The 23,051-nt window shown below is 34.7% G+C and overlaps 5 protein-coding genes across 6 annotated transcripts; 3 read left to right on the top strand and 2 right to left on the bottom strand.

The window, feature by feature from the left end:
• Positions 1 to 4,366: 4,366 nt before the first annotated feature.
• LOC129938488 (spermidine synthase) lies at positions 4,367 to 5,772 on the bottom strand. The gene is made up of 2 exons (XM_056046094.1): positions 5,297 to 5,772; positions 4,367 to 5,237 (listed from the first exon to the last, which is right to left on the bottom strand). Exons 1-2 carry the CDS (start codon positions 5,428 to 5,430, stop codon positions 4,496 to 4,498), a joined length of 876 nt encoding a protein of 291 aa, XP_055902069.1. The 5' UTR covers positions 5,431 to 5,772; the 3' UTR covers positions 4,367 to 4,495.
• A 3,726-nt stretch (positions 5,773 to 9,498) lies between these two features.
• On the top strand, positions 9,499 to 10,137 carry LOC129941531 (protein PET100 homolog, mitochondrial). Its single transcript, XM_056050202.1, has 2 exons — positions 9,499 to 9,581; positions 9,641 to 10,137. Exon 2 carries the CDS (start codon positions 9,657 to 9,659, stop codon positions 9,903 to 9,905), a length of 249 nt encoding a protein of 82 aa, XP_055906177.1. The 5' UTR covers positions 9,499 to 9,581; positions 9,641 to 9,656; the 3' UTR covers positions 9,906 to 10,137.
• A 45-nt stretch (positions 10,138 to 10,182) lies between these two features.
• Positions 10,183 to 12,378, top strand: LOC129941530 (testis-expressed protein 10). Its single transcript, XM_056050200.1, has 4 exons — positions 10,183 to 11,545; positions 11,605 to 11,848; positions 11,906 to 12,063; positions 12,129 to 12,378. The coding sequence occupies exons 1-4, from the start codon at positions 10,198 to 10,200 to the stop codon at positions 12,314 to 12,316; spliced, it is 1,938 nt and encodes a 645-aa protein (XP_055906175.1). The 5' UTR covers positions 10,183 to 10,197; the 3' UTR covers positions 12,317 to 12,378.
• Positions 12,379 to 17,269: 4,891 nt separating this feature from the next.
• LOC129941302 (putative nuclease HARBI1) lies at positions 17,270 to 19,169 on the top strand. Of its 2 annotated transcripts, XM_056049901.1 has the most exons (6): positions 17,270 to 17,643; positions 17,707 to 18,023; positions 18,339 to 18,442; positions 18,499 to 18,643; positions 18,699 to 18,836; positions 18,894 to 19,169. In XM_056049901.1, exons 2-6 carry the CDS (start codon positions 17,744 to 17,746, stop codon positions 19,136 to 19,138), a joined length of 912 nt encoding a protein of 303 aa, XP_055905876.1. In that variant the 5' UTR covers positions 17,270 to 17,643; positions 17,707 to 17,743; the 3' UTR covers positions 19,139 to 19,169. The 2 variants fall into 2 exon arrangements, with proteins under 2 accessions (XP_055905876.1, XP_055905877.1); XM_056049902.1 differs by lacking the exon at positions 17,270 to 17,643 and having other exon boundaries at positions 17,666 to 18,023.
• Positions 19,170 to 19,256: 87 nt separating this feature from the next.
• LOC129941953 (uncharacterized) lies at positions 19,257 to 20,439 on the bottom strand. The gene is made up of 4 exons (XM_056050734.1): positions 20,326 to 20,439; positions 20,074 to 20,260; positions 19,819 to 20,011; positions 19,257 to 19,758 (listed from the first exon to the last, which is right to left on the bottom strand). Coding segments are annotated over exons 1-4 (762 nt in total). The 5' UTR covers positions 20,328 to 20,439; the 3' UTR covers positions 19,257 to 19,378.
• Between the last annotated feature and the right edge of the window lie 2,612 nt (positions 20,440 to 23,051).

Consider the following 23,051-nt stretch of genomic DNA (forward strand, 5'->3'; position numbering starts at 1 on the left):
AAAAGAGTGGTTTGCAACAACAAATATTTGTATCTTTGAGTGGCCGTCCCAATCTCCCGATTTAAACCCCATCGCGAACTTGTGGGCAGTTTTAAAAAGAAGGCTTGGAAAGAGAACGCACACTCCAACAAGCTCTCTTTTTGCAGCTTTGAAGAATGGGTGGGATAATATTCCTGCCTCTATAATCGACAATTTAATCATGTCAATACCTCGTCGATGCCAAGAAGTTATTAAAAACAAAGGTTACTGGACAAAATATTAATTTTTAAGATTTTATTGACAAAAGTCCGGTTAGTTTTTAGCAGACGAATTTCTGAATTTATTTAATTTTTTGTTACCATCATTTATTGTGTGTATTATTTTAACTTGTTTTAATTTTTGTATGATCTAATTAAATTTCTTAAATAATTGTTTTATTAAAAATAGATTGAAATCAAAAATTCACTTCATTCAAGTCAATAAAAAAAATTAAAAATACACTTCATGTTGAAAAAGAAAATAAAAATAAATAAACATGAACAGGTTTTCAAAACGAATATTCACAGCTGAGGTCTTCACATCACAGATGGGTTTTCTTATCAGCTACACAATAGTCTTCAATTTTGTCTTTCCATAACTCTTCGAGCTCTAACATTTTGGAATTTTGTGTCTATTTTAGATGCGAGCTCAGACTTGGCAAAATTTTCAAACTCTAAATTGTGACGTTTTTGTTCTTTAAAGCTTTTCTTTTTTAGTTCAGTAATGCGGTCCAGTGAGCAGTATAACTTTTTAAAGCTACTTTGAACTTCTTTGTTATGCTCTCGCATTACGGAAATCCTAGCACTGAGCTCGGAACACATTTTTTTAAGAATTTCCAGCTCCTCTGCGACGTCTTTGCTCGTGCTCATTTGGACAGCCTTTCTTTTTTTATTGATTTGAGCAGTCGGAGGAGTTGGTGGGTCATTTTCGTTTTGAGGAGTGACTTCAAGGTCATAATTGAATGGATCTGAAGATGAACCAGCCGCAGTTGGACAATATTCTTCATTCAAAACCATTTCTTCAAATGCAGGCAACCCAAAGCAGCATGATTTGGGGACTCCCTCCACTGCTTCATACATTCCAACCAGTTGGAATATAGTCTCTTCCGAGGGTGAAAATGTTTGGGTCTTATTTGGTCCACCTCCTGTTCCTCTTTGGTGGACTTTATTCGTTGCTGCTTTTTACAAAACATAATTTTAAACAAAAAATGAATTAGAACTACAAAACAAACTTACTTTTTTCCTCACGCATTCATTTCTAACGGTCGGGCCTGCGCTGTTAAGCTCTAATGTGAGCTGCTTCCAAAACTCCAAAACTTTTTCGCGACTTTGTTTTACAAAGCCTTTGGCAAATTCAGGGTTTTATTGCATTTTATTTAATAGCATTTCGCTTTGGGCTTTATTTAAAGTTTTGCTCCTAAAATATTGGAAAATTTTCCGCTTTGTTCTTCTCTCGTTCGCCACAAAAAAATAAGTGAACATTTCAGCAGTTAAGAACGTAACATTTCACACGGAAAAAATGCTTACAATATTGGGATTTTTTCGAACATGGGGAATTTTTTCGTCCGAAACTCACAATTAGGGAAAAGGGAAATGGGAATTTTTCCATGTGGAATCTTGTTCCCATGGAACTCACAATAGGGCTGATAGAAAATATAAAAAAAATTGTACATTCTTGGTTAGCAAAACAAAGATTAATAAACATGACCAAAAAAATCCGGAATGTTTCTAGCACCACTGTATGTTTTCCCAACCGATCAATGAATTCTTAATTTACTTTTGTCTGACAAAATTACCGTATCCCACCTGTGTAAATATTGGTCGCATTCACAAAGCTAGTGGCTACGTAGTCAAAATTCAACTAGCTTTGTGAATCTGGAACTATCATATTATTGCAAATTCAAATATATAAAATAAGAAACATTTTTGGTTTGATAACTTTAACTTATCTTTCGTGTTTTTAAATTCAATAAAATCAAACTTAAGACACAATTTAAATGATTTACATTAGTATTTTAATACTGAACGATTTATTAACTTCCCATAGGAAGTAATTGTAATGGGTCCGATTTGTCAAATTGAAAATTTTGACATTTATCGACGTTTCAAGGTCCCTAGAGTCGAAATAAAAGATTTTTAGAAAGATGTCTGTGCGTGCGTGTGTACGTACGTTTGTACGTCCGTACGTCCGTACGTCCGCGACGTTTTTTTCGTCGTCCATAGCTCAAGAACCAGGAGAGAGATATCGACTTCAAATAAATTTTGTTATACAGATAATAAGGCAGAAAGATGCAGAAAGGGCTCTCAAGAAAATTGCGTGGATGGTTTTTTTACCATAGCAGTTTGAAAAAAAGGTGAAAATTTTGGTTAACCTTAAATATCTTACGAACCAAAAACGCTAGACACTTGAGTTAAATTTTATATAATATATTGTAACGTGATACCAAACTGGTATATTTTTTGAAAGAAAATCAATATAACGTTTTTTTTTATAAATTAATAAAACTGAAAAAAAAATTTGTCACCTCCAAAATTTTACGATTGAAATATGATTTTATCTCTAAAACAATTTTGTGCAACCAAGAATAATGTTTTTGACATCTGATAGAATTTTGAGAAACATCTAATTGACAGTTTTTTTTTTACAAAAAATAAAAACCTAAAAAAAAATGTATAAAAGTTGGTAAAAATTGATTTTCGACTCAAATATCTTGTCAAAAGTTTGACATATTGGCTTTAATTTACTTTTATCTTTCAAAACATCTTGTTGTCAATATTCAGTTAAAGTTTGAAAAAAATCGATTTGACAGTTTTTGTACAAAAAATTAAAAACCGAAAAAAAAATTAACAAAAGTTCGTAAAAAATGATTTTCAACTCAAATATCTTTTAAAAACTTTGAGATAATAGGTTCTTACTAATTTTTTCTTATAAGAAATATTGTTTTCAACATTAGGACAAATTTTGAGAAAAACCGAATTGACAGTTTTTTTTTACAAAAAATAAAAACCTGAAAAAAATATATAAAAGTTGGTAAAAATTGATTTTCGACTCAAATATCTCTTCAAAAATTTTAAATATTGGCTTCAAACTAATTTCATCTTATAAGAAATATTGTTTTCAACATTTGGTAAAATTTTTAAAAAATTCGAATTAACATTTTTTTTTTACAAAAAATAAAACTCTAAAAAAAAAACAATACCTAATAAAACTTGGTAAAAATTTACTTTCGGCTCAAATAGCTTTTCAAAAATTAAAAATATTGGCTTCAAACTTATTTTATTTCACGGAAAATATTGTTTTCAATATTCAGTAATTTGTATATAAAAATCCAACATTCCGTTTTTTCATTAAAAAAAATCTACAAAAAATAGTACGCAAATTTGGTAAAAATTGGTACGAGTACATATAGACAAACTTTGAAGCAAGACAAATCGACAGACGGGATGGGAAGTTATCAGTGTGGGTCGCATTCCAGCCTCTTTTATAATTTATTTCATTTTGAATTCGTGTGGTTTACCAAGCAACTGATTGTGAACGTCAAAATTATTCTCCACTAACTTTGTAACCGAATTTTTTGCACTACGTCGGAGGGGAATTTAAACTACTTTTGTAGTTAGATTTGGCCAATCAGAATCCCTTGACTACGTAGCCCCTAGCTTTGTGAATGCGACCATCGATCGTTGTCATTTTGTCAAGCAAATTGAATCCTTGATATTTTTTTTTTTTTTTGGGCTGAGCCACGAATTGTTACGTGCACTTCTTCCATGAAAATCGGTATCTATTAATAGTCTACGAATATTGTTTCTGCATTGGTCTTTTATTTTAATATTTTTCTGCTTCTTAAGCTATTTCAGGAGCATTTAAGATCACATTGTCCTCTACTTTTCTTACAATCCATCTCCGTACGCTGTCAGAAAATATTTTATTTTGTGCTTCCCTTCCTTTGCTGACGTTTCGATTTTCGCGTACATATTCTTCAATAATGTTCTGAACGTTTGAAGATTTAACTTTAACAATTTCAGCAACTTTACACTCACCAATCCCATCTTTGTATCGTTTAATTACTAACTTTCGAGTTTCTAAGTTCGTACGCGAATCTATGTTCCAAAAAAGTCAAAAAGTTAACACAAATACAAAATAATAATTATTTCGATTTCATACTTAAAACAAAATACAACCGTTTTCTACACCGTTTAAGTTGAGTGTATCATTTAAGCTGTGAGCCACTGTATATGGATGCATATACTTTAAAAACTATTTAAAAAAAGCAAAAATATTAAAACAAAAAACAAGGGATTCCAGAATAACGTTCATAATAAAAATATAAAGACCTGAGAGCATAGAAATCTGTGATTCAATAAATTTAATTCATTTTATTTTTAATTTGTATTCGAGAAAAATATAATCGTATAAAAAAGTAAAAAAATATATATTTAATTCTGTACAATTTACAATATGATTGAGATTTGCTTTGAGTTTAAGATTCATAAAAATGCTTCTCAATATACCGAGGCAATGTAAAAGCGGCCTTGTGCATGGCGGTAGAATAGTATTTCAATCCCATTTTGTCGATTTCTTTGTTAGTGAATTTCCTTGCTGGTTCATCACGAAGCGATCTAGACGTATCTAAGCTGCCAATCACAAATCCAATGTTTCCAGATGGATAAGATGGCACTGAGGTAACAGCGTATGCCACCTGGGCGAAATGCTGTTTGCAACCATTCATGGTTTTCTTAATATAATCCTGATCCAGCCAATAACTGCCTCCTTGCGAAGAAACGATTCCTCCTTTACGAAGAGCATTTTTCATGAGTTCATAGTAGCTCTCTTGGAACAGACTCACAGCTGGTCCGATTGGGTCGGAGCTATCGGTGATAATAACATCGAATTCGTTCTTATGCTGCTTCATGTACTCAAAGCCATCACCAATGGTCAAACGAAGTTTGGGATGTTCGAATCCACATGCCATATTAGGAAGGTACTGCTTGGATAAATCTACTACTCTGTCATCGATCTCCACCTGATGGACTTCTTCCACATCTGGATGCTTGACAACTTCACGTGCAACACCACCGTCACCACCTCCAACAATTAACACCTTGCGAGGTTCCGGATGGCAACACATGGGTAAAAATGATATCATTTCCTGGTATGACATCTCGTCACGAGATGTACATTGTATGATTCCATCGAGAATGAGGCATGTTCCAAACGTCTCCCTGCACAGAATATGTTGTGAATATGATGCAAATTAAACGTATGTACTTTCACTACTTACGTCTCAACTATTTTGATGTCTTGATACTTGGACTTCTCCTCGTGAAGGATCTTTTTTACTTTCAAAGAAAAGCATTGGCCAGGCCACAGGTCATCTTGGATTTCACTAAACCAACCTTCATGAATGCCGTTCATATTGATTGTCGCTCTCGCTTACAATTTACAACTGATACTGAATAATAGTTTTTACTCAAATAGATTTTAGTTGGAATGGTTTTTTTATATTTCTATGTAACACGTCGTGATTATCGTCAGTAACCGGCAATTTACAAAACCTGTTGCTTTTAGCTTGCAACAAACAATTCTGAGAGGGAAGAAGCTTTTCTTTGAATGACTTTGATTAAGTGGAATGTATTTTAATTCAATTTGTTGCTTCTAACAAATCTGTACAATAGCAATTATTTAAATATGTAAATTAATGTCTGGGTAAACAAATAATGTGATAGAACGGTGCTACGTGCCCTTTTTGTTTTTGCTGATGTAGCAAGCGAGCTTGCAAGTTAAAGCTAGCAACATTTTCGCACAGAATTGCCAGGCATAGAATTCTATGAAGGCACGTGTGAGACTTAATCGTGGGATTTTGAAAAGAAATTGCAAATCAACTTTGTATATAAAACACATATAGAACACCAAAAACCTTAAATTTTACAGAATGTGAATTCATTCTCTTCATTTTTATTCTTAAAATATAATATTATTAGAGATTTTTGTATGCATATGTTCGTGATTTTTATGATTTTAAAGAAAAGAGTTTTGGTTTTTGGTATCTCAAAACATGTTCAAAGCGTGTAACAGTTTCCTTCAATTTATAAAAAAGAGGCTATGATGCGCATGCGACCCACACTGATAACTTCCCATCCCATCTGTCTATTTGTCTTGCTTAAAAGTTTGTATGTTTTCGTGTTGGGTTAAAAAAGTTGTCAATTGAATTATTCTTAAAAAATTTAAAATTACCAACAATATTTTTCAAAAAAAGAACAAGTTTATTTTGAAAATCTAGTTTTTTTAAATAGATTTTTAGTCGAAAAAAATGTTACTAATTTTAGTAGCATTTCTTAAATTTTTACAAATTGGATTAATGAAATTAATTTGAGGGATATCAAGAACCGAACATCAATTTTTACCAAATTTGTGTACTATTTTTTGTAGATTTAATTTTTATGAAAAAACGGACTAAATATCGAAAACAATATTTTCTGTGAAATAAAAAGAGTTTGAAGACAATATTTTTAATTTTTAAAAGCTTTTTAAAACGTTAGTAAATTTTTACCAAGTTTTAGTGTATTGTTTTTTGTTAGGTTTTTATTTTTTGTAAGAAAAACTGTTTATTAGATTTTCCTCAAAATTTTACTGAATGTTGGCAACAATTTTTTTTAATAGATAAAAGTAGTTTAAATCCAATATCTTAAAGTTTTTAAAAGATATTTGAGTCGAAAATCAATTTTTACCAACTTTCACTTAGTTTTTTGTTTAGGTTTTTATTTTTTGTAAAAAAAAACTGTCAATTCGGATTTTCTCAAAATTTTTCCAAAAGTTGAAAACAATATTTCCTATTAGTTAAAATTAGTGGAAAGCCATAATCTCAAATTTTTGAAAAGATATTTAAGTCGAAATTCAATTTTTACCAACTTTGAGTAAAGTCTTTTTTGGGTTTTATTTTTTCTAAAAAAAAACTGTCAATTCAATTTCTCTCAAAATTTTAACAAAAGTTAAATATTTTATTTTTGTTGCACAAAATTCTTTTGGTGACCATTTTTTTCTTTAGTTTTTTTTTATTTATAAAAAAAACGTTAATTGGATTTTTTTCAAAAAATATATTTGTTTGGTATCACGTCACAATATATTGAATACAATTTAATTCAAGTCTCTAGCGTTTTTGGTTCGTAAGTTATATAGGGTTAACCAAAATTGTCACCTGTTTTTAAACTGCTATGGTAAAAAAATGCCAACGCCTGCGTTATTATCTGATTAACAAAATTTATTTGAAGTTGATATCTCTTCTGGTTCTTGAGCTGCGCACAACGAAAAAATGTCGGTGTACGTACACACGCACGCACAGACATCTTTCTAAAAATCTTTTATTTCGAGCCAAGGGACCTTGAAACGTCAAGAAATGTCAAAATTTTCAATTTGACAAATCGGACCCATTACAATAACTTCCTATGGGAAGTTAATAAGCATCTAAATAGTGGATGGATTCGATGCGATTTTTTGACACACTTACTGTGGTAGAAATATAAAAATTGACGTTTGTTCAGGGCATATTTTGTATAGTAAAACCCCAAATTAGTACCCGTGGCATGATGGTTAGTTCGTTGAACTGTCATGGTCTTGGGTCCGATCTCTGCCTATGCCATCTAAAGGTGTTTTTTTTCACGGATAGTGCCTCTTGCGAGGAATCGACAAATTCTTGTCATGAAAAGTGCTTTCTCAAATTAGCCGTTCGGATTCGGGTTAAAACTGTAGGTCCTGACAACATTACTCGCACGCAGGAATGGCTTACAGTCGTCAGTCACTAGACCATAGTTCTCAACGGACTATTGCGCCACCTAATTTAAATTTAAAATCCAAATTTCATTGCCAACTCATTATTCTGCAATTTTATTTTGTACCTATGAACCCTTCGGAAGAATATTCAACTAGGTCCCTAAGTTGTTTGCAACTTGAAGTTGGTGGAAGTTCGGAAAACTGTTGCTGAGAACTGAAAGCATCTTTACCCACCAATCAACGCTTACTGCCGTTTGATTTTTCGAAGAAAAGTTCACACTGTAACAAATTAAAATAGACCATATTCGAATCTTTCTTAAATGTAGGCTTCATTTTTCTGTTTGGTCAGATTTTGACGCTAGAGAAGTGAATAAAACGGATTAAAATGTATCCTGCTGTCACCATCAGTTTTGGAACAATTAAACTTTATTTATAGCCGCTCAAGTATTAGAAGACAAGTTCCTTTACGTCCTAAATCAAGCAGTTCGAACTATGGTAAAAAGAGTAAAGTAAAACATTTAAATTCAATTTTTTCAACAAGCTTTTTTGGAAATAGCTTGCAGTGTAAATCTATTAATCTAAGAATAAATGTTGTATTAGTCTTAAGTTCTAACGTTAGTTTGTTTAACGAATTCAATAAATAAATGAAACATTCTAAATTTCGACAGTGGTTACATTTTGAGATAAAGTTTTTAAAATAGTTTTCTAATAGTGTAATGAACCGGCAAACAAAAATAGAAAAAACTTCTAGGAAACCGCTGGACACACACAGCTGAGCCATTTGGACCCGGCTCAAATTTGACCAGCCATTGACATACTATGCATGAACTGCTAGTAGCCAACTTCACGATGGTTTCACTTTTAACGGACAAAACTCTAGCGCAAAGAGGGCTATGCGGAAAAATTGTGTAACATTTACATTTAATACTCACAGCGCACAGCCTGCTTCTGCTTCATTTTGCACGAATTTTTAAAATTTTTCATTAACATACAAAAAAAAACATGGCATCGTTTGTCTCTTATACTAGATGTCAATACTTTCTATGTCAGAAAAAGCTAATCTCAACTAAATACAAACAGATGTCGCTAAATATTTCATAACTTTTTTTGCCACTGTGCCTGAAAGGGCTAGTTTAGCTAATTTAAAGTGGAACCATTTTTATTCAAATTTTGTATGGAAAATTCACACAACTAGCAGTCCATGTATAGTATCTCAATGGCTGCCGGCAACTGTAAGCAACTTAAAGTTTTTCTGTGTGAGATTTTAAGCAGTATTCACATGAGCGCGACCAACAAACGACGAATAATTTACAAAATGTAAGTTTATATACGTTTGAAGACATATTTCAACACAAATTCTTAACAAAACGGTAGCAATATAGTTTCTATTTAATTTATGATGCATACTTTTACTTTTCAATATCATATATTAATAAATTTAATTTAAATACGAACTGTCAAACTTTATTCGCGTTCCATATTATCCACACTCGCACCTAATAAAATAATCGCGCGTATTTAACCTAAGAAATCATTCATGTTTTGGTTTCGGTGGTGAATGATTTTCGGCTGTGGCTTCATTCGCGACGAATTAAAAACGCTCATGTGAAATAAATGTCAAAATCGACGAATATTCCTTCATTCGTTGGTCGTGCTCATGTGAATAGTGCTTAAGGGTACTCTTTTAAATGTGTATCCACCTTGATGTGGATGTAATTTTTCTACCGCAGTCTCTGTCATTCTAACAGCTGACCCAACAAAAGAATTTGATAATTTTTGTTTTTAACTTTCCATTAATTGTAAAAAGAACGTATTTTGAAATAATTCATAATTTTATAATTAATTTGCGTATTTACAGAATCTCACCAACTACAATGGGAGGCTGGGCACTTGAAATTGGAAAAATGGCATTGTACATGACTTTTCCCGTCGCACTTTTTCATATTTTCAATCAACCCGCGTACTTCGAAGAATGGGTGACCAAAACCAAACGCGAACTCTATCCTCCGGAGAATGAAAGTCACCGTAAAGAACTTCAGGATGCCATCAAAATGATCCGGGCTAAACAAGAGGACAAGCAGATGAAAGCTTTCGAAGAAATTGAAAATAAACAAAAACTTTAGAAGATATTTTGCAAGTGCATACATAGTTTGATACGAAACGAATTGAGAAATGTTTTTTTTTTTTAATAATAAATAATTTAAAATTATATTGTTGTGAAATAATTTATTTATGTAATTGAACCAGAAGTCGTCATTCATCGAGACTGGATAATTATTGAAATGAATTTTGGAACATAAACAAACAACTGTCAAATCTGAAATAAACTGCACGTGTGTTTAAAGTTTTTATTAATTTGTATTTTTACTAGTTGATAGACAAGATTTAGTTTTTTAATTAATTTTTAATATTTAAATGGGAGGACATCATAAGAAGAACATTCGAGCCGAAAAGGCCAAAGTTAAACTAAAGGGTGCTAAATTGCCAAAAGGTCTTAATATCACAAAAACCGATTTCAAAGTTAGGAAAATTGTTATCAAAGAACAACTAGCAGAGTCGCAAGTTGAGGATGGGAAAAGAAAACTTAACATAAAAGAAACTCTCAGCCGACTGAAGCACAGTAGTTCTTCTTTTCGCTCCGAAGCGTTGAGAAACCTTCGGGAGTCTAGTTTCACTTCGGATGACATCTTTCGGCATCTGGGTGACCTTATCCAATCGATTGCTGCCATCAGTCTTGATGTCGACAAGGACACACGTCGGGAATGTTTCAAAACTATGAGTAGTTTACTGGCCACACTTCCCACCGAAGCGGTGGAACCATTCTTTCAAGCATTGTCTTCGTATCTTCGGTGTGCAATGACCCACATCCAACCTTCCATTCAGGAAGACTCCCTTCTATTCCTAGACGTACTTTTGCTGCATGTGCCAATGTTGGTTGCTGCCAACAGTACAAAGATATTCCAGAACTTCATTGATATGATTTCAAAGATCCGCACTGATGCCAAACCTGGACGTACACTCACCACAAATATGGGCAACAAGACAACAACAATCCAATGGCGAAGCAAGGTCCTCGAGCGCCTACAGGGAATGCTCAAGACTCTAATTGAGAATCATCGCAATCGCTTGACAATCTCGTCCAATGAGCGCAGCTCCCAATACAAAATCACAAACACATTTAGTCCGAATCAGCCTCAGTACTTTCCTCTTGTGAAATGGCAACTGAATGAGAACTGTGATCTGTCGCAGATCTTCAACAAGTCTATCAGCGAGAAATCGGCCTCCAAGGCAGACGAGAGCTCCATACTGAAGGGATACATAGAACATCTGATGCCACTGCTCTTTGAATCATGGTTAGAAGTGCGCACAACCGAAAAAGAAATTTCCTCGGAAGTGATTCTATCTCACGATGCAGCTAATACACTTAAGATTGTCCTTGAAATTCTTCAAAATCTCTGGATACTTACAGAAATGGTTGAAGCCGAGATCAACAACACGGATCTAAGCACATGGTTTCGTAAGATGTACGCTGATAGTTTTGTTGCAAATTTCCTGGGTATCTTTCCCTACAAGCAAGCTGAAGGCTCACGTCTAGCGAAGTCCAAATCCAAAGGAGCTCCGAGTGAGAAGGAAGTTCTCGAAGCTGGGGGTCAGTATTGCTTGCTTCAGAATACAACTCTTGCTTATTTGATGTGTGTCTTCTATGAGAATAAGTTGGATAAGAATGTGGAAAAAGTGAGTGAGATGTTGCGGTTTCTCACGAGTAAGTAAAATATAACCCAACATTTTTAACCATGTTTACAAACTGTTTTTCGCAACTAGAAATCGTTTCGGAGATAAAAAGTACCCATTTGGATAGCTTCCAGTGCCTTGAGAAAGCCTTGCGTGCAAATTTATACCTAAGTGGTTTGACACTGTTGCGCTATGACGCGGAGAACACAAGAGCCTTGTTGAGGACGGTAATAAAATCTGCCCAGAAAGGACTCTTTACCAAAGAAGGGTCGACAAAGGTATTGATTTTGTTATGCGACATTGTGTCCTCGCCCAAGTTGTACTCTTTATATGGGTAAGTTGCACATTTAATTTTGATAATTGTCTTGGTTACACATTTTTTAACTTGTAGGCCAACCGAATTCGATTCTTGGCTGTCAGACCTGCCCAAACAGGTTCTTCTGAGACCGATGGTGCCACAGGAAGCTCTTTTAGCTCTATCCAATCTTGGAAAGCAGAAAAATGCTGTGTTTCTTAAAGCACTACCTTCTATCATCGACACAGTTATTGGTAATTTTAAGCTTTGCAGTTTTATAGGTTTATCGATTAATCAAGTTATTTTGTTTTCTTCGTAGAAAATATTCAAAAAGTCCAAGTTACTGGGAGTGAAAACGCATTTGAGGGAAAGAAATTGATAATGAATCTATTTTTCTGGACGGATCGTTATAGTCCTGAAGTTCAAAAGAAGCTGATAGATCAAATTGATAAAAATGTAACCGATAAACGAATTGCAAGCTACTTTAAGTTTATTGTGACAAAATAAAACACCAATTAAAAATGTGGTTATTTCTTGGATCAATAGATATTCAATTGGATCCAAGTGCAGATCATCGAATTAAATCTTTTTGGATACATTCTGTTCCTCAGCATTAAGTATTTGATTAGGTGGAAGATAAGTGGAGATCTATCTCTTTAAAACGTCCCGATTTTTGGGAGAATTTCAGGTTGTTATTTAGTGGTAAACAAGAGACGACGCAGAGGTCGTTGAAAAAGCAGAAGTTTCTGATTCCTACTGCTCTTGAGAATTCACGAAAGATGTAAGAAATGCAATTTTTTGTCTCCCTACCCCAAAACATACCTTCTACATAAATCAAATGAGCTGATATCTTTTATGTTCATATGGATGTCCATTGTTAGGATACCAACAGTTTAGGCTTCATTAGTAAATGTTGTTTTTTTTTTATCTGTAAATACCTACTCAACCAAAGATTTGTCGAAACCTAAAAAGTTTCAAAATCTGAACATCAGCTTGGAGTTTCGAGAAAACTTTGCGAATTTCGTAGTTAATTTGGGCAATGTTTTTTGACTTAATAGAGTTGATGGCTGGGATTCACGAATGACTGTCGATAGAAATGTCAACGTTTTTGTTCACCGATTGGGAATATACTTATCGGCTTTTTTAGGGGAAGGGTTAGCTACCATTCCAATGCGCATGTCAGAATTGGATATATAATGGATCTGGACACTCTTGTATTGGATGGTTTTAAATGCAACCCTTATAATGTAGTAAGATGCAATTTAAATGTTTTGATATGATTTGATTTATAAAACAAAACCAAACACTCGATCAAAATATACCTAAAAACCATAAAGCGGAAAACACAAAGATACTTTTGTGTTAGCGTTGAGTGAAGTTTAAAGTTGAACCATACAAATCGCTAACAACCTATGTGCCTGTCTATACGCGTTGTGCCCACAACGTTGTGACGAGAGTTTGTGGGCAAGAGAGGAGCTGAGTAAAGGGACGGGATGCTCATGACAGAATTTGACAGAAGAATCCTCGTCCATACGAAGATAACGATTCTCTTTCTAAGCGTAGTTCGTCATTTAAAAGAACTTTGTGTATTCCTCCGGAGCCTCCAAGGTTTTGACCATTCCCTTGTTTTTTTTTCCACTTCTTCATTTAGCAGAAATAAAACATTTGCCGCTGCGCATATTGCAGTTAAACAAATAATTTCATTATTTGTATCCATTTCAATCTATAAAATTCTATATCTTGTAAAAACAAGACAAAATCCTATGTATGTCGGTAGTATATCACCCGCTCAAAATCTCGAACACAAATGTTTCAAGTTCTTTGTTCCACAACACAAAATGGAAAACGGGCCATGAGTAGTCACAACCAAAAATACTCCATTACCAAGATCGGAATCTCAGACTGACATTTCGGTTTGCCTACAAAAACTAAACAATCAAAAACTAAACAATCCTAACCAACAGAATCTGAAGTGCTGACATGGTCTTAAATTGGAAGATTTATATAGCTTTTTAATTTCAATCCAAATAAATGTTGTTAATGTATATTATTTAAAATAAAACTGCCCAAATACATATTTAATGATTTATTAGTACTGTATTTTGTTTACTTAAATTATTTTCGAACGCAATATGAGCTGCAACTGGTTAAGCATAATTAGAAATGGACAAAAGTGTAACTCAATACTTTGTAGAACAACAAAACAGACATAAGCAAGTCTGTTGAATAATTCTGCATAATAACCAAAAATGCTAAAGAAAAATCATTGCAATTTTTGTGTATTTTATGAATTTCCTTTAATTTTTGGAACTCTATTTCTATACTGCAATGTTATTTTATATTTTATAAAATAAAAATATGGAATATATATATATTTTTTTTTCATATTGTCAAACATTAGGTATGCTTTAATATATATTTGATTTTTTATAATATTAAAAAATTCGATTAATTAATTTAATACAGATTTTAATTGCAAAATAAATATTTGGGCCGTTCATTAACGAAAATTTAGTAGAATTCAATAAATTGCGCTCGCACCCTTAATTTGATGGTTCTTCGAACGCATCTTTGATACAATAATTCGAGGTTAATTATGAAATTTGAAGAATTTCGTAGTGATTATTCTAAATTAGTGAATTAATTACAATAAAATGATGTTGAACATGTTTTTTTCAAGACAAAAATGTACATTGGTTCGCTATCAACAAAATGACTGCAAAATTAAAACTTAAAACTGACTTTTTCATCGAAAAAAGTGAAAAGAAAAAAGTGAAAAAAACATATTAACCTCCCAACTTTGTTTTTGCTTTGCAAAGTGCCGCTAGCCCACGGCATCGTTTTTTTTTTGTTTGTTCTCACATCTGTTCATGGACTAATTGTCAAAATTACAAATACAACAATGTAAACAAACGGGTTTGGGAGAGTGAAACGTACGAAAGATTCCGATCTTGGTAATGGAGTATTTTTGGTCACAACACATGTAGACACAACGTTGTGGGCACAACGCGTATAGACAGGCACTATCACAATGTTGCTTTTAAGCTCATCCTTTATTTCGACAATCGTAAAGAGAACGTAACATACACGTAACGCGGCATAGCTTTGTGTTTTCCGCTTAAGGGTGTGGCTTTAGCTGAACGTAATGGTTTTACATTTAGCATTGATACGGATTGTGTTAGTATACATTAGTATAAACAACATTGGTTGCCAAAATCTGTTCCATATAACATGTATGACCATTGACCACACGTATCTGAAATCGAATTGGGTCAATGGCATTGCGTGGTGAACATCGGGAACCTAGTACCTCAACTTGAGATTGGGTTCCAACCCCAGTGGAAAGTTGTTGGGGGCAGCAAACGAGAGAGGGGGGAGAGGTGTTTCCACTAAGGCACCTCTCCTTATCCAGACGGCAGCGGAGGAATTTCCGAGATGGAATCAACGGTGGCGTCTAAAGTTCCTGTAAGGTTGAACTACTTAGTGAACACCTTATAGGGTTTCTGCGACTAATTCGGAGCCCAGGCCTATAAGGAACGATTTTATCAAGCTCCCAAACGAACTAAGGACAACGAACTTCGCACCTGTACGTGGAATTAACAGACCACGTGCAGCCGAACAATTAGCGGAAGCCCTAAACTGCTGCAAGGCAGATATTACCGCCATCCAAGAAGTGCGATGGGATGGACCGGGCAAACGCAAACTAAAAGACTGTGATATATACTACGGCGGCTGCTACCGAGAACAACGACAGCGTCTATTTGGGTGTGGATTTGTTGTTGGAACTAGGATCAGGCAAAAAGTCTTGAGTTTCAACAGTGTGAGCGAGCGCATCACGACAATCCGCATCAAGGCTAAATTCGCCAACATAAGCCTAATATGCACCCATGTCCCAACAGAGGAGAAAAATGAAGACAACAAAGACATATTCTTCGAGCTCTTACACAAGACTTATGAGCAGTGCCCTGGCGATGACATTAAAATTATCTTAAGAGATTTTAACGCCAAGCTAGGAAGAGAAGATATCTTTGGTGGCACTATCGGGAGATACAGCTTGCACGACACCACCTCCGGCAACGGATTCAGGCTGATCGATGTCTCTGCGGGCGAGACGTTCTTTTAGCTAGTACGCAGTTCACACATCTCAATATCCACAAGGGGACATGGACTTCTCCAGATCAATCTTCCGTGCTCATGAGCTCTATCAGCAGAAGGAGAGAGAGGAACACCGGCTTCTTAGATGGAAAAAAGAAAACATTAGAAGCGCGCGATCGAGGAGATAGGGGGATGTCACAACAGGAATGAGGTGCGTAAATTTTACCAAAAGATAAAGAAAACCTCCCAAGGGTACCAGCCACGATCCGAAGCCTGTAAGGACGATCAGGGGAACATCGTAGTGGAACCGCAGTCGATATTATGGAAAGACCACTTCTCCAAATTATACAACGGCGATGACTAACCGAATTCCGCTGTAAGGGAGATAGAACCACTGAACCTTGGCGACGCAGATCAAGAATTCCACCTACCCGACCTAGACGAAGTGGAGATAGCTAGAACACCAATTTTTTAGCAGAATGACCTTGAAAATTAAACTTCTTAAAAAAAACTCGTAACTCCGCCGCCGTTCATATAGAAAATTCTACACGTGTACTTTTCTTTTGAAGTTTTAATTGTTAAAGATGTTTTGGACTATTATTTCCTGTTAAGCCTATTAAAACGGTTGTACTTACAACATTTTTTATAATAAGCACAAACTTAAGGGGATATTACTACCCTTATAATGTAAAAACACGGTGTGAGCACTAGGAAGATGAGAGAGAGGTTGAAAGGAGGTGTCGGTGCACATTGATTTTGAATTCATGAATTCATTGCAATGGCTGGGAAAGACAGAGTGTGCTAAGAAACTCCACATTCGCATAGTACGGCTAAAGAACGAATCTCTGTACTTGACAGTACGACCAAAGTTGGGCTCTAGGGTATACTGATGAGCATTGCTAAAAGCGCAAGTATTACGGTTGAACTGTTTAAGGAGAGGAATGCAGCTGGCTATTTCTCTTGAGTATAACCTGTTTAAATAACGGTAATAAAAACGTGAGACAAGAAACCTTACGACGATGTTCGAGCGACGTAAATGATCCTATGATATTGTTATCACCAATTAATTTAAATGCTCTACGTTCATTGCTGTCCAAGGCCTAAGTAAGTTGCAGGAGCACCAGCCCAGAGATGTCAGTTATACTCAAGCTTTGGAAGTATATAAGTCTTGTAAATAACAGCCAGATCAGAGGGGGAGAAAAACTTCTTACATCGCCTTAGAAAACCCAAACATCTTGCGGCATTTTTGGCGACATCGCGTAGGTGATCGTTCCACTAAATGTGATTGGTGGTACAAATTACGAGAATATCGAGATGTTTAGTCTCCTCGATGTAAGTGCCATCTATGAATAATGGCAAACTGGGGTGGAATCGGCTAACTTGATAGTTGATTGTTGATAATCAAAAACGATACTTTTGCTCCATGTAAGGTGATTATCAAATCGACAATCGTTTTTTCCCTTGTATTTCAAGTGACAGCTATTTAGGTATCGTTTTCATTAATTTTTTGTGAGTAAAATCGTTGGTTTCGATTCCATTTTTAAAGTAAATAAATTGTGTGTAAAATATTGTTAAATAAAAGCAAGTACATATGTAAATAAGAGAACCGGAATGTTTACTTCAATTAGAATATTTAATAACGCGAATAGGAGAAATGAAGGACACAATTATGAGCCTGTTCGATAGCTCAGAACTTCTTTACGAAATAAAGCAAATATTCTGGAACTTCCTGACCCAATGTATGTACATACATATGAGCAATAATTTTTCATCTAAATATTATTAAAAATTACATTGTTTAGATTCTTAAAAAATTTTCGTCTATCAAAAGAAGCCTTCATGATTGTTTTGAGGTTACTCGACTTGCCGTCTGGATTAAGGTCGACATATATTCCACCTATGCTTCAACTAGCTGCAACTTTGAACATTCTTGGTGGTGGTGCATACCAGAGACAAGTTGGTTCCGATTGGGCTGCTCCGATGGGACAAAGTACAATTGCCGAAATTACTTCTAAGGTTATTAAAAGAATGCAGTCAGTGCTTTGCCCGCTCATGATAAAGTTTGTGCCCATGGAGTCAACAAAGGAATTTTTTTTTGAAAAATATAGAATCCCTGGAGGTATAATAATAAATATATGTACTATCCCCCGTATTTATAAAGAAAGTATACATAGTTAGAATTAGTTAATTCAGCTCCCGTTTTTAGGAAAACTACACCATGGAATAAGAATTTTTCGAACTCAAACTAAAGGCAGTTGCCTACTGTTCCATTTGAGTCCCGAATATTTGTATTCCGTTGTGTAGTTTTCCTAAACACGGGATCTGAAATAATTAATTTTAACTATGTTTTCTTTATTAATACGAGGCTATGTACATACATAGGTAAATAATACTTATTCTTAATTTACCAACAATATTTTTTCCAATTTTGTAGTAATAGGTTGCATTGATGGAAGTCATATAATGATTCTCCGGCCAACAGAAAACGAAAATATGTTTTTTAACCGTAAAGGAAGACATAGCCTTAATGCCATGATTGTGAGTTTATTATAAAAAAAAATATTTTTTACAACAATTCAAAAAGCTTTTTTAAGATCTGCGACGAAAAAACAAAGATCATGGCTATTAATGCAAGATATGGTGGTAGTGCACATGACAGTTTTGTGTGGCGCCAAAGTGAAGAAAGGGTGGCATTGGAAAGAGAGCACTTATCAAATAGCACATCATCATGGCTGCTAGGTAAGATTTAACAAATATATCATAATTTGTAATTTACGCCTTCTTATTTTTCAAGGAGACAGTGGCTATCCCCTAGAACCTTTCCTTTTGACACCCTACAGAAACGCTAGTGAAAATTCTCCAGAAATGAATTTCAACTCAGTTCATTCTCAAGCCAGATGCATCGTAGAACGATGTATTGGTCGCTTAAAAAGTTTGTGTAACTATTTACAGTTAACATTTTAAAAATACTAATTTTTGTTTCGTGCAGGTCGATGGCGCATCATCTTAGAAGAAAGAAAATGCAGATACAAACCTATAAGAGTTGTGGAAATAGCAAACGTATGTGCTGCATTGCACAATATATGTTGTACCCACAATGTGCCCCATCCTGAAGTTAATATACCTAATACTTCTCGAAACCATGGATTTGAAATTCCACCAACAGGAGAAAGTTTTTCCAGAGAGGCTAAAAGAATTCGTGATGCTATAAGAGACGATTTGTACGTAATGTAGGTAATATTATTTCATTCTCAAAATAAATATAAAAAAGCAAATTGTTTGTCTAGCTTTTTATTTAAAAATAACTATAAAATATCATACATACATATTTTGTATTTATGTTTGTAGGAACATAAAAATCACAAGAAAATAAAATGCTTTTCTAAAGCTTCTTAAAAATAATGAAATTAAAAGTTTAAACGTTTAAAATAAAAATTTCTTTGTACTTCATTTTTTGCAGTCAAATCAGTCAAATTATTGGGATTTGGAGTTCATCTCCATCAACTTAAGTTCATTGGCTAACTTAGCCACCTCCAGCTCCATTTTTCTCATATGTAGCTCTTCTCTTTTCATTGAGATTGAAGCTTCGTTTTCCTCTCGTTTATTGTTGGCAAGTAGCCGAATAGCATCTCGGATTTCCGCCAGAATTTCGTTTGTTTTATTTTGACCTTCAAGTTGATTTTTAAAATATTTTTCTTGAAGATCTATTTGTTTTTTTAAAGCATCGTCCTCAATGCTTTTTCGATTTTTGACTTTTAACTTTTTAAAAACATTTTCTTTTGGACTCTCCCGGTTTGGTGAGTTTATAAGATCCTCGAGAAGCTGCTCAACTTCTTGAATATCTTCGCTGTTTTCTTATAAAAAAAAAACGAATATAGAATACTATAAGCAATAAAAAGTATTTTAATACAAACCTTTTGTCTCACTGCCGAAAGATAGACCACCTGCAACACCGCTCACTGATGCTTCCATCCCGCATGCAGCAATTATGGCTTCATCAGTTGCGTCTATTTCTTTGGATTCAAATGGACCACCACCCGTTTTCTTTATGGAATTTTTATTTTCCGTCAATTTTTTTTTCGTAGCATATTTACGGAGCGTCCAAATCTAATAAAGATATGATTATTTTAGAACTAATGATGTTTCTCCTTAATTTATTTAATATCTACCCTTTTCCATTCCGCTACGGATTTTGTTGGTGGTCCATTCAAATTTAAGGATCTTGCCAATTTTTCCCATTGCTGCTTTTGGGAGGTTCGCCCAGTGGCTGAGAGGGCATTGTAAGATCTCGCCAGCTCTGGATGTGCTTCCATATGCGTGGAGAGGATAGAAATTTGTGTTTTTGTTGCATGCGACCTTATAAAATAACAATTATTTCTTTATTATGCATACAAATATTAAATTTCTCAAGATTAACTTACATTTTTAATAGAAAACAAAATTAAAAATCGAAAACAATTTTAACAACAAAAATGAACTGAGCAAAATGACATTTCTCGCAGCAAGTGCTGCCAAAAACTTAAACTGTTTTATTGATCACTTTACACAGAGCAAATCAGAGTTGATAATCAAAAACGACTATCAACAACGCGACAGTCAACAATCGCGTTAGCCGATTCCACCCCTGGGTATGTCTCGCTTTAACGATATAAGACAGCATATGGTTTTCGAAGCATTAAATTCCACGCGGTTTCTTATTCCCCATTGCACAATGCTGTTTAGGTCGGAATTTAATGAGCTTATCATATTTTGTCGTACTATCGTCAGCGAAACAATGTATTGGATTAGAAGTTGCAGACAGGAGGTCATTAATAAAAATGAGAAAGAGTGTTGAGGATAGAACGGAGCCCTGGGGCAGAACAGCATTTATTTTGTGGTTTTAAGACTTAAACCCATCCAATACTACTTGAATTGCACGATCTGAAAGGTAATTACTAATCAAATGAAGGAGGAATTCGTAGAAACCGAAAGCACGCATTTTCGATAAGAGAGCCTGATGCCAAACCCTATCAAATGCTTTTGAAATATGAAGTGCAATAATCTTACATTCTCCAAAACGATGTAAAGATTTGTTCCACTGTTCGGTGAGATGAACCATGAGATCACCAGTGGACCTATTGCTACGAAAGCCGTATTGTCGGTCATTAAGAAGCTTTCGATCTTCTTGAGGTGATAATTTATCAGCGTTTCCATGAACTTGAAAAGAAGGGGGCAACCGGTTGGTAATTAGACGGTGAGGAATAGGCTGGACAAATGCGGTTTTCCGTCTACTCGGAACGAGACCCGAGGAGTAGGACAGATGAAATTGCTTACGCAGTGCTTTTGCCAGCGTTGAAGAACACCCCTTCAGAGCAATAGCGGGGATACCATCCGGACCAGTAGATTTATGAATGTTGAGACCTTTAAGAATTCTTGCCACAGTACGAGTGCGAAAAAAGATCGGTCCCATAGAATCACTAAGCTCAAGTACAGGCTTTAAATTGGCGTCAAACTGCATAGAAAAGAGATAAGCTTATTATTGAAGAGCTAACAAAAGATGTGTCATTGACAACGAGTGTCGAAACCGAGGAAGAATTCCTCATGTTTTTTACAAATGACAAAAAAATTGTACTGCCTTTGGGACATTGCAGTATTTTTTGCTGTAATTTTTGATCATGTAAAAATGTGGTCCGTCGATTATGGGCAGTGCAGGCCTTAATGGCTTTCTTGAACTTAATCCGGTTTTCCTCAGTTGGATTGGATTTAAAACAACGGAAACTTACCTTCTTGACCCTAATAACGTCTTTACAGCTCGCATCGAACCATGCGTTTTCCTAAGGTCTAATGCTTTTACCTCTATTTGGGATTAAAGTGTTCATTCCCAGGAGAATCAAACTTGTGAGCGCTGGCATCAACGTCACTATCGAGGAAGTATAGTGACCAGTTAAGATCCTGAAGTAATTATTGAGACCGTCCCAGTTGGCTTTCTCGTATTTCCAAACGGTTCTCTTAGGTGCTCTTTCCTTAACTGAACAGTTTTAACACTAATGAGTAACTTGTTATTTTTCATAAGAGAGTCCAGCAGTGTTATTGAAAGCAGTTAAATTTGTCTCACTCATGTTGTTCTTGTTATTTAACTTTACTTTTAGAAAATGCAGCTGTGTCTAATTTAATGTCCATATCTGTAGTTTTAGTTGCTAATTTTTTGGCCACTTTTTCTGCTTTCTCGCAGTAGCACAAATTCCGCAAACCATTTCAGTGTGTGTGTAGACTGTTCCAAAAGGGTGTTCAGATGATATGCGTAAATAGTCCAGGGGCCTGATTCGCGGCGAATCGTTTTGCTAGCAAGTTTGCCATTTTTCAATTATTGTTTTCTCTTTCGCCTTATTCGTTTTGAATTCGACCAATTAACGAATTCGAAAGCGATTTTGAAATGTCATAATGTTTGTTGACGAGTTGAAATCCGATAGTTTTTTTGCGGATTCCCAGGTGAAAGAGTGTTTATCATTATTCACTGTTCGATTTCGTAGATTCTTTCTTCATTGTAATTATGTAAAAATATGAGTTAGATTTATTTTAATTTTCTTATAATTTATTCACAATCCACAATAAAATATAAAATTTTGAACAAATCACCGCAAATTTCACGAATTCAATCGAAACAAAAAAAAATTGTGGAAAGCTGTCAAATCACTGGAATATAGGACGAAAAAGTCAAACCAAAAGTGACAAATCACTGGAATATATGAAGAACTATTTTCGCTTCGCCGCGAATTCGTAAATAAAGAAATACGACGCGAGTCTAATTTGAAAGGTCGAATTAAAGACGATCCGCTGCGAACCTCATAATCAGCGTTTTTATGCCGCCTGCTTATAGCTTAAGGAAAAGATCACACTTTAAGTGTATAAGCCGATGAAATTATTTTTACCGTCTTTTAAACACCCGGAACGGAACAATATGTGCATCTATTACTATTGGCGAGTCAAATGAATAAACGTGCGAGTGTGAGAAATTTGTATTACCGTTGGCGAATTGAGAACCGTTGATTCGACTTAAATGTCTAAAATTTTTCGAAGATTGATCTCACTCTATTGTCACTTTCGATGTTCGTTGAGCTTATGTAAAAGATACGTCGGAAAATAAAATAATGTATGTTCATATGTATAT

This window comes from Eupeodes corollae, chromosome 1 (assembly GCF_945859685.1).
Source record: "Eupeodes corollae chromosome 1, idEupCoro1.1, whole genome shotgun sequence".
NCBI lineage: Eukaryota > Metazoa > Arthropoda > Insecta > Diptera > Syrphidae > Eupeodes > Eupeodes corollae.

Coding starts and splice junctions, on each gene's coding strand:
- LOC129938488 (XM_056046094.1), bottom strand. CDS start 5,430: ATGAACGGCATTCATGAAGGTTGGTTTAGTGAAATCCAAGATGACCTG. Junction 5,238..5,296: donor GACATCAAAATAGTTGAGAC/GTAAGTAGTGAA, acceptor TATTCTGTGCAG/GGAGACGTTTGGAACATGCC.
- LOC129941531 (XM_056050202.1), top strand. CDS start 9,657: ATGGGAGGCTGGGCACTTGAAATTGGAAAAATGGCATTGTACATGACT.
- LOC129941530 (XM_056050200.1), top strand. CDS start 10,198: ATGGGAGGACATCATAAGAAGAACATTCGAGCCGAAAAGGCCAAAGTT. Junction 11,546..11,604: donor GATGTTGCGGTTTCTCACGA/GTAAGTAAAATA, acceptor TTTCGCAACTAG/AAATCGTTTCGGAGATAAAA. Junction 11,849..11,905: donor AAGTTGTACTCTTTATATGG/GTAAGTTGCACA, acceptor TTTAACTTGTAG/GCCAACCGAATTCGATTCTT.
- LOC129941302 (XM_056049901.1), top strand. CDS start 17,744: ATGATTGTTTTGAGGTTACTCGACTTGCCGTCTGGATTAAGGTCGACA. Junction 18,443..18,498: donor ATAGCCTTAATGCCATGATT/GTGAGTTTATTA, acceptor AGCTTTTTTAAG/ATCTGCGACGAAAAAACAAA. Junction 18,837..18,893: donor ATGTATTGGTCGCTTAAAAA/GTTTGTGTAACT, acceptor TGTTTCGTGCAG/GTCGATGGCGCATCATCTTA.
- LOC129941953 (XM_056050734.1), bottom strand. Junction 20,012..20,073: donor CCGTAGCGGAATGGAAAAGG/GTAGATATTAAA, acceptor TATCTTTATTAG/ATTTGGACGCTCCGTAAATA. Junction 19,759..19,818: donor TTTCGGCAGTGAGACAAAAG/GTTTGTATTAAA, acceptor TTTTTTTATAAG/AAAACAGCGAAGATATTCAA.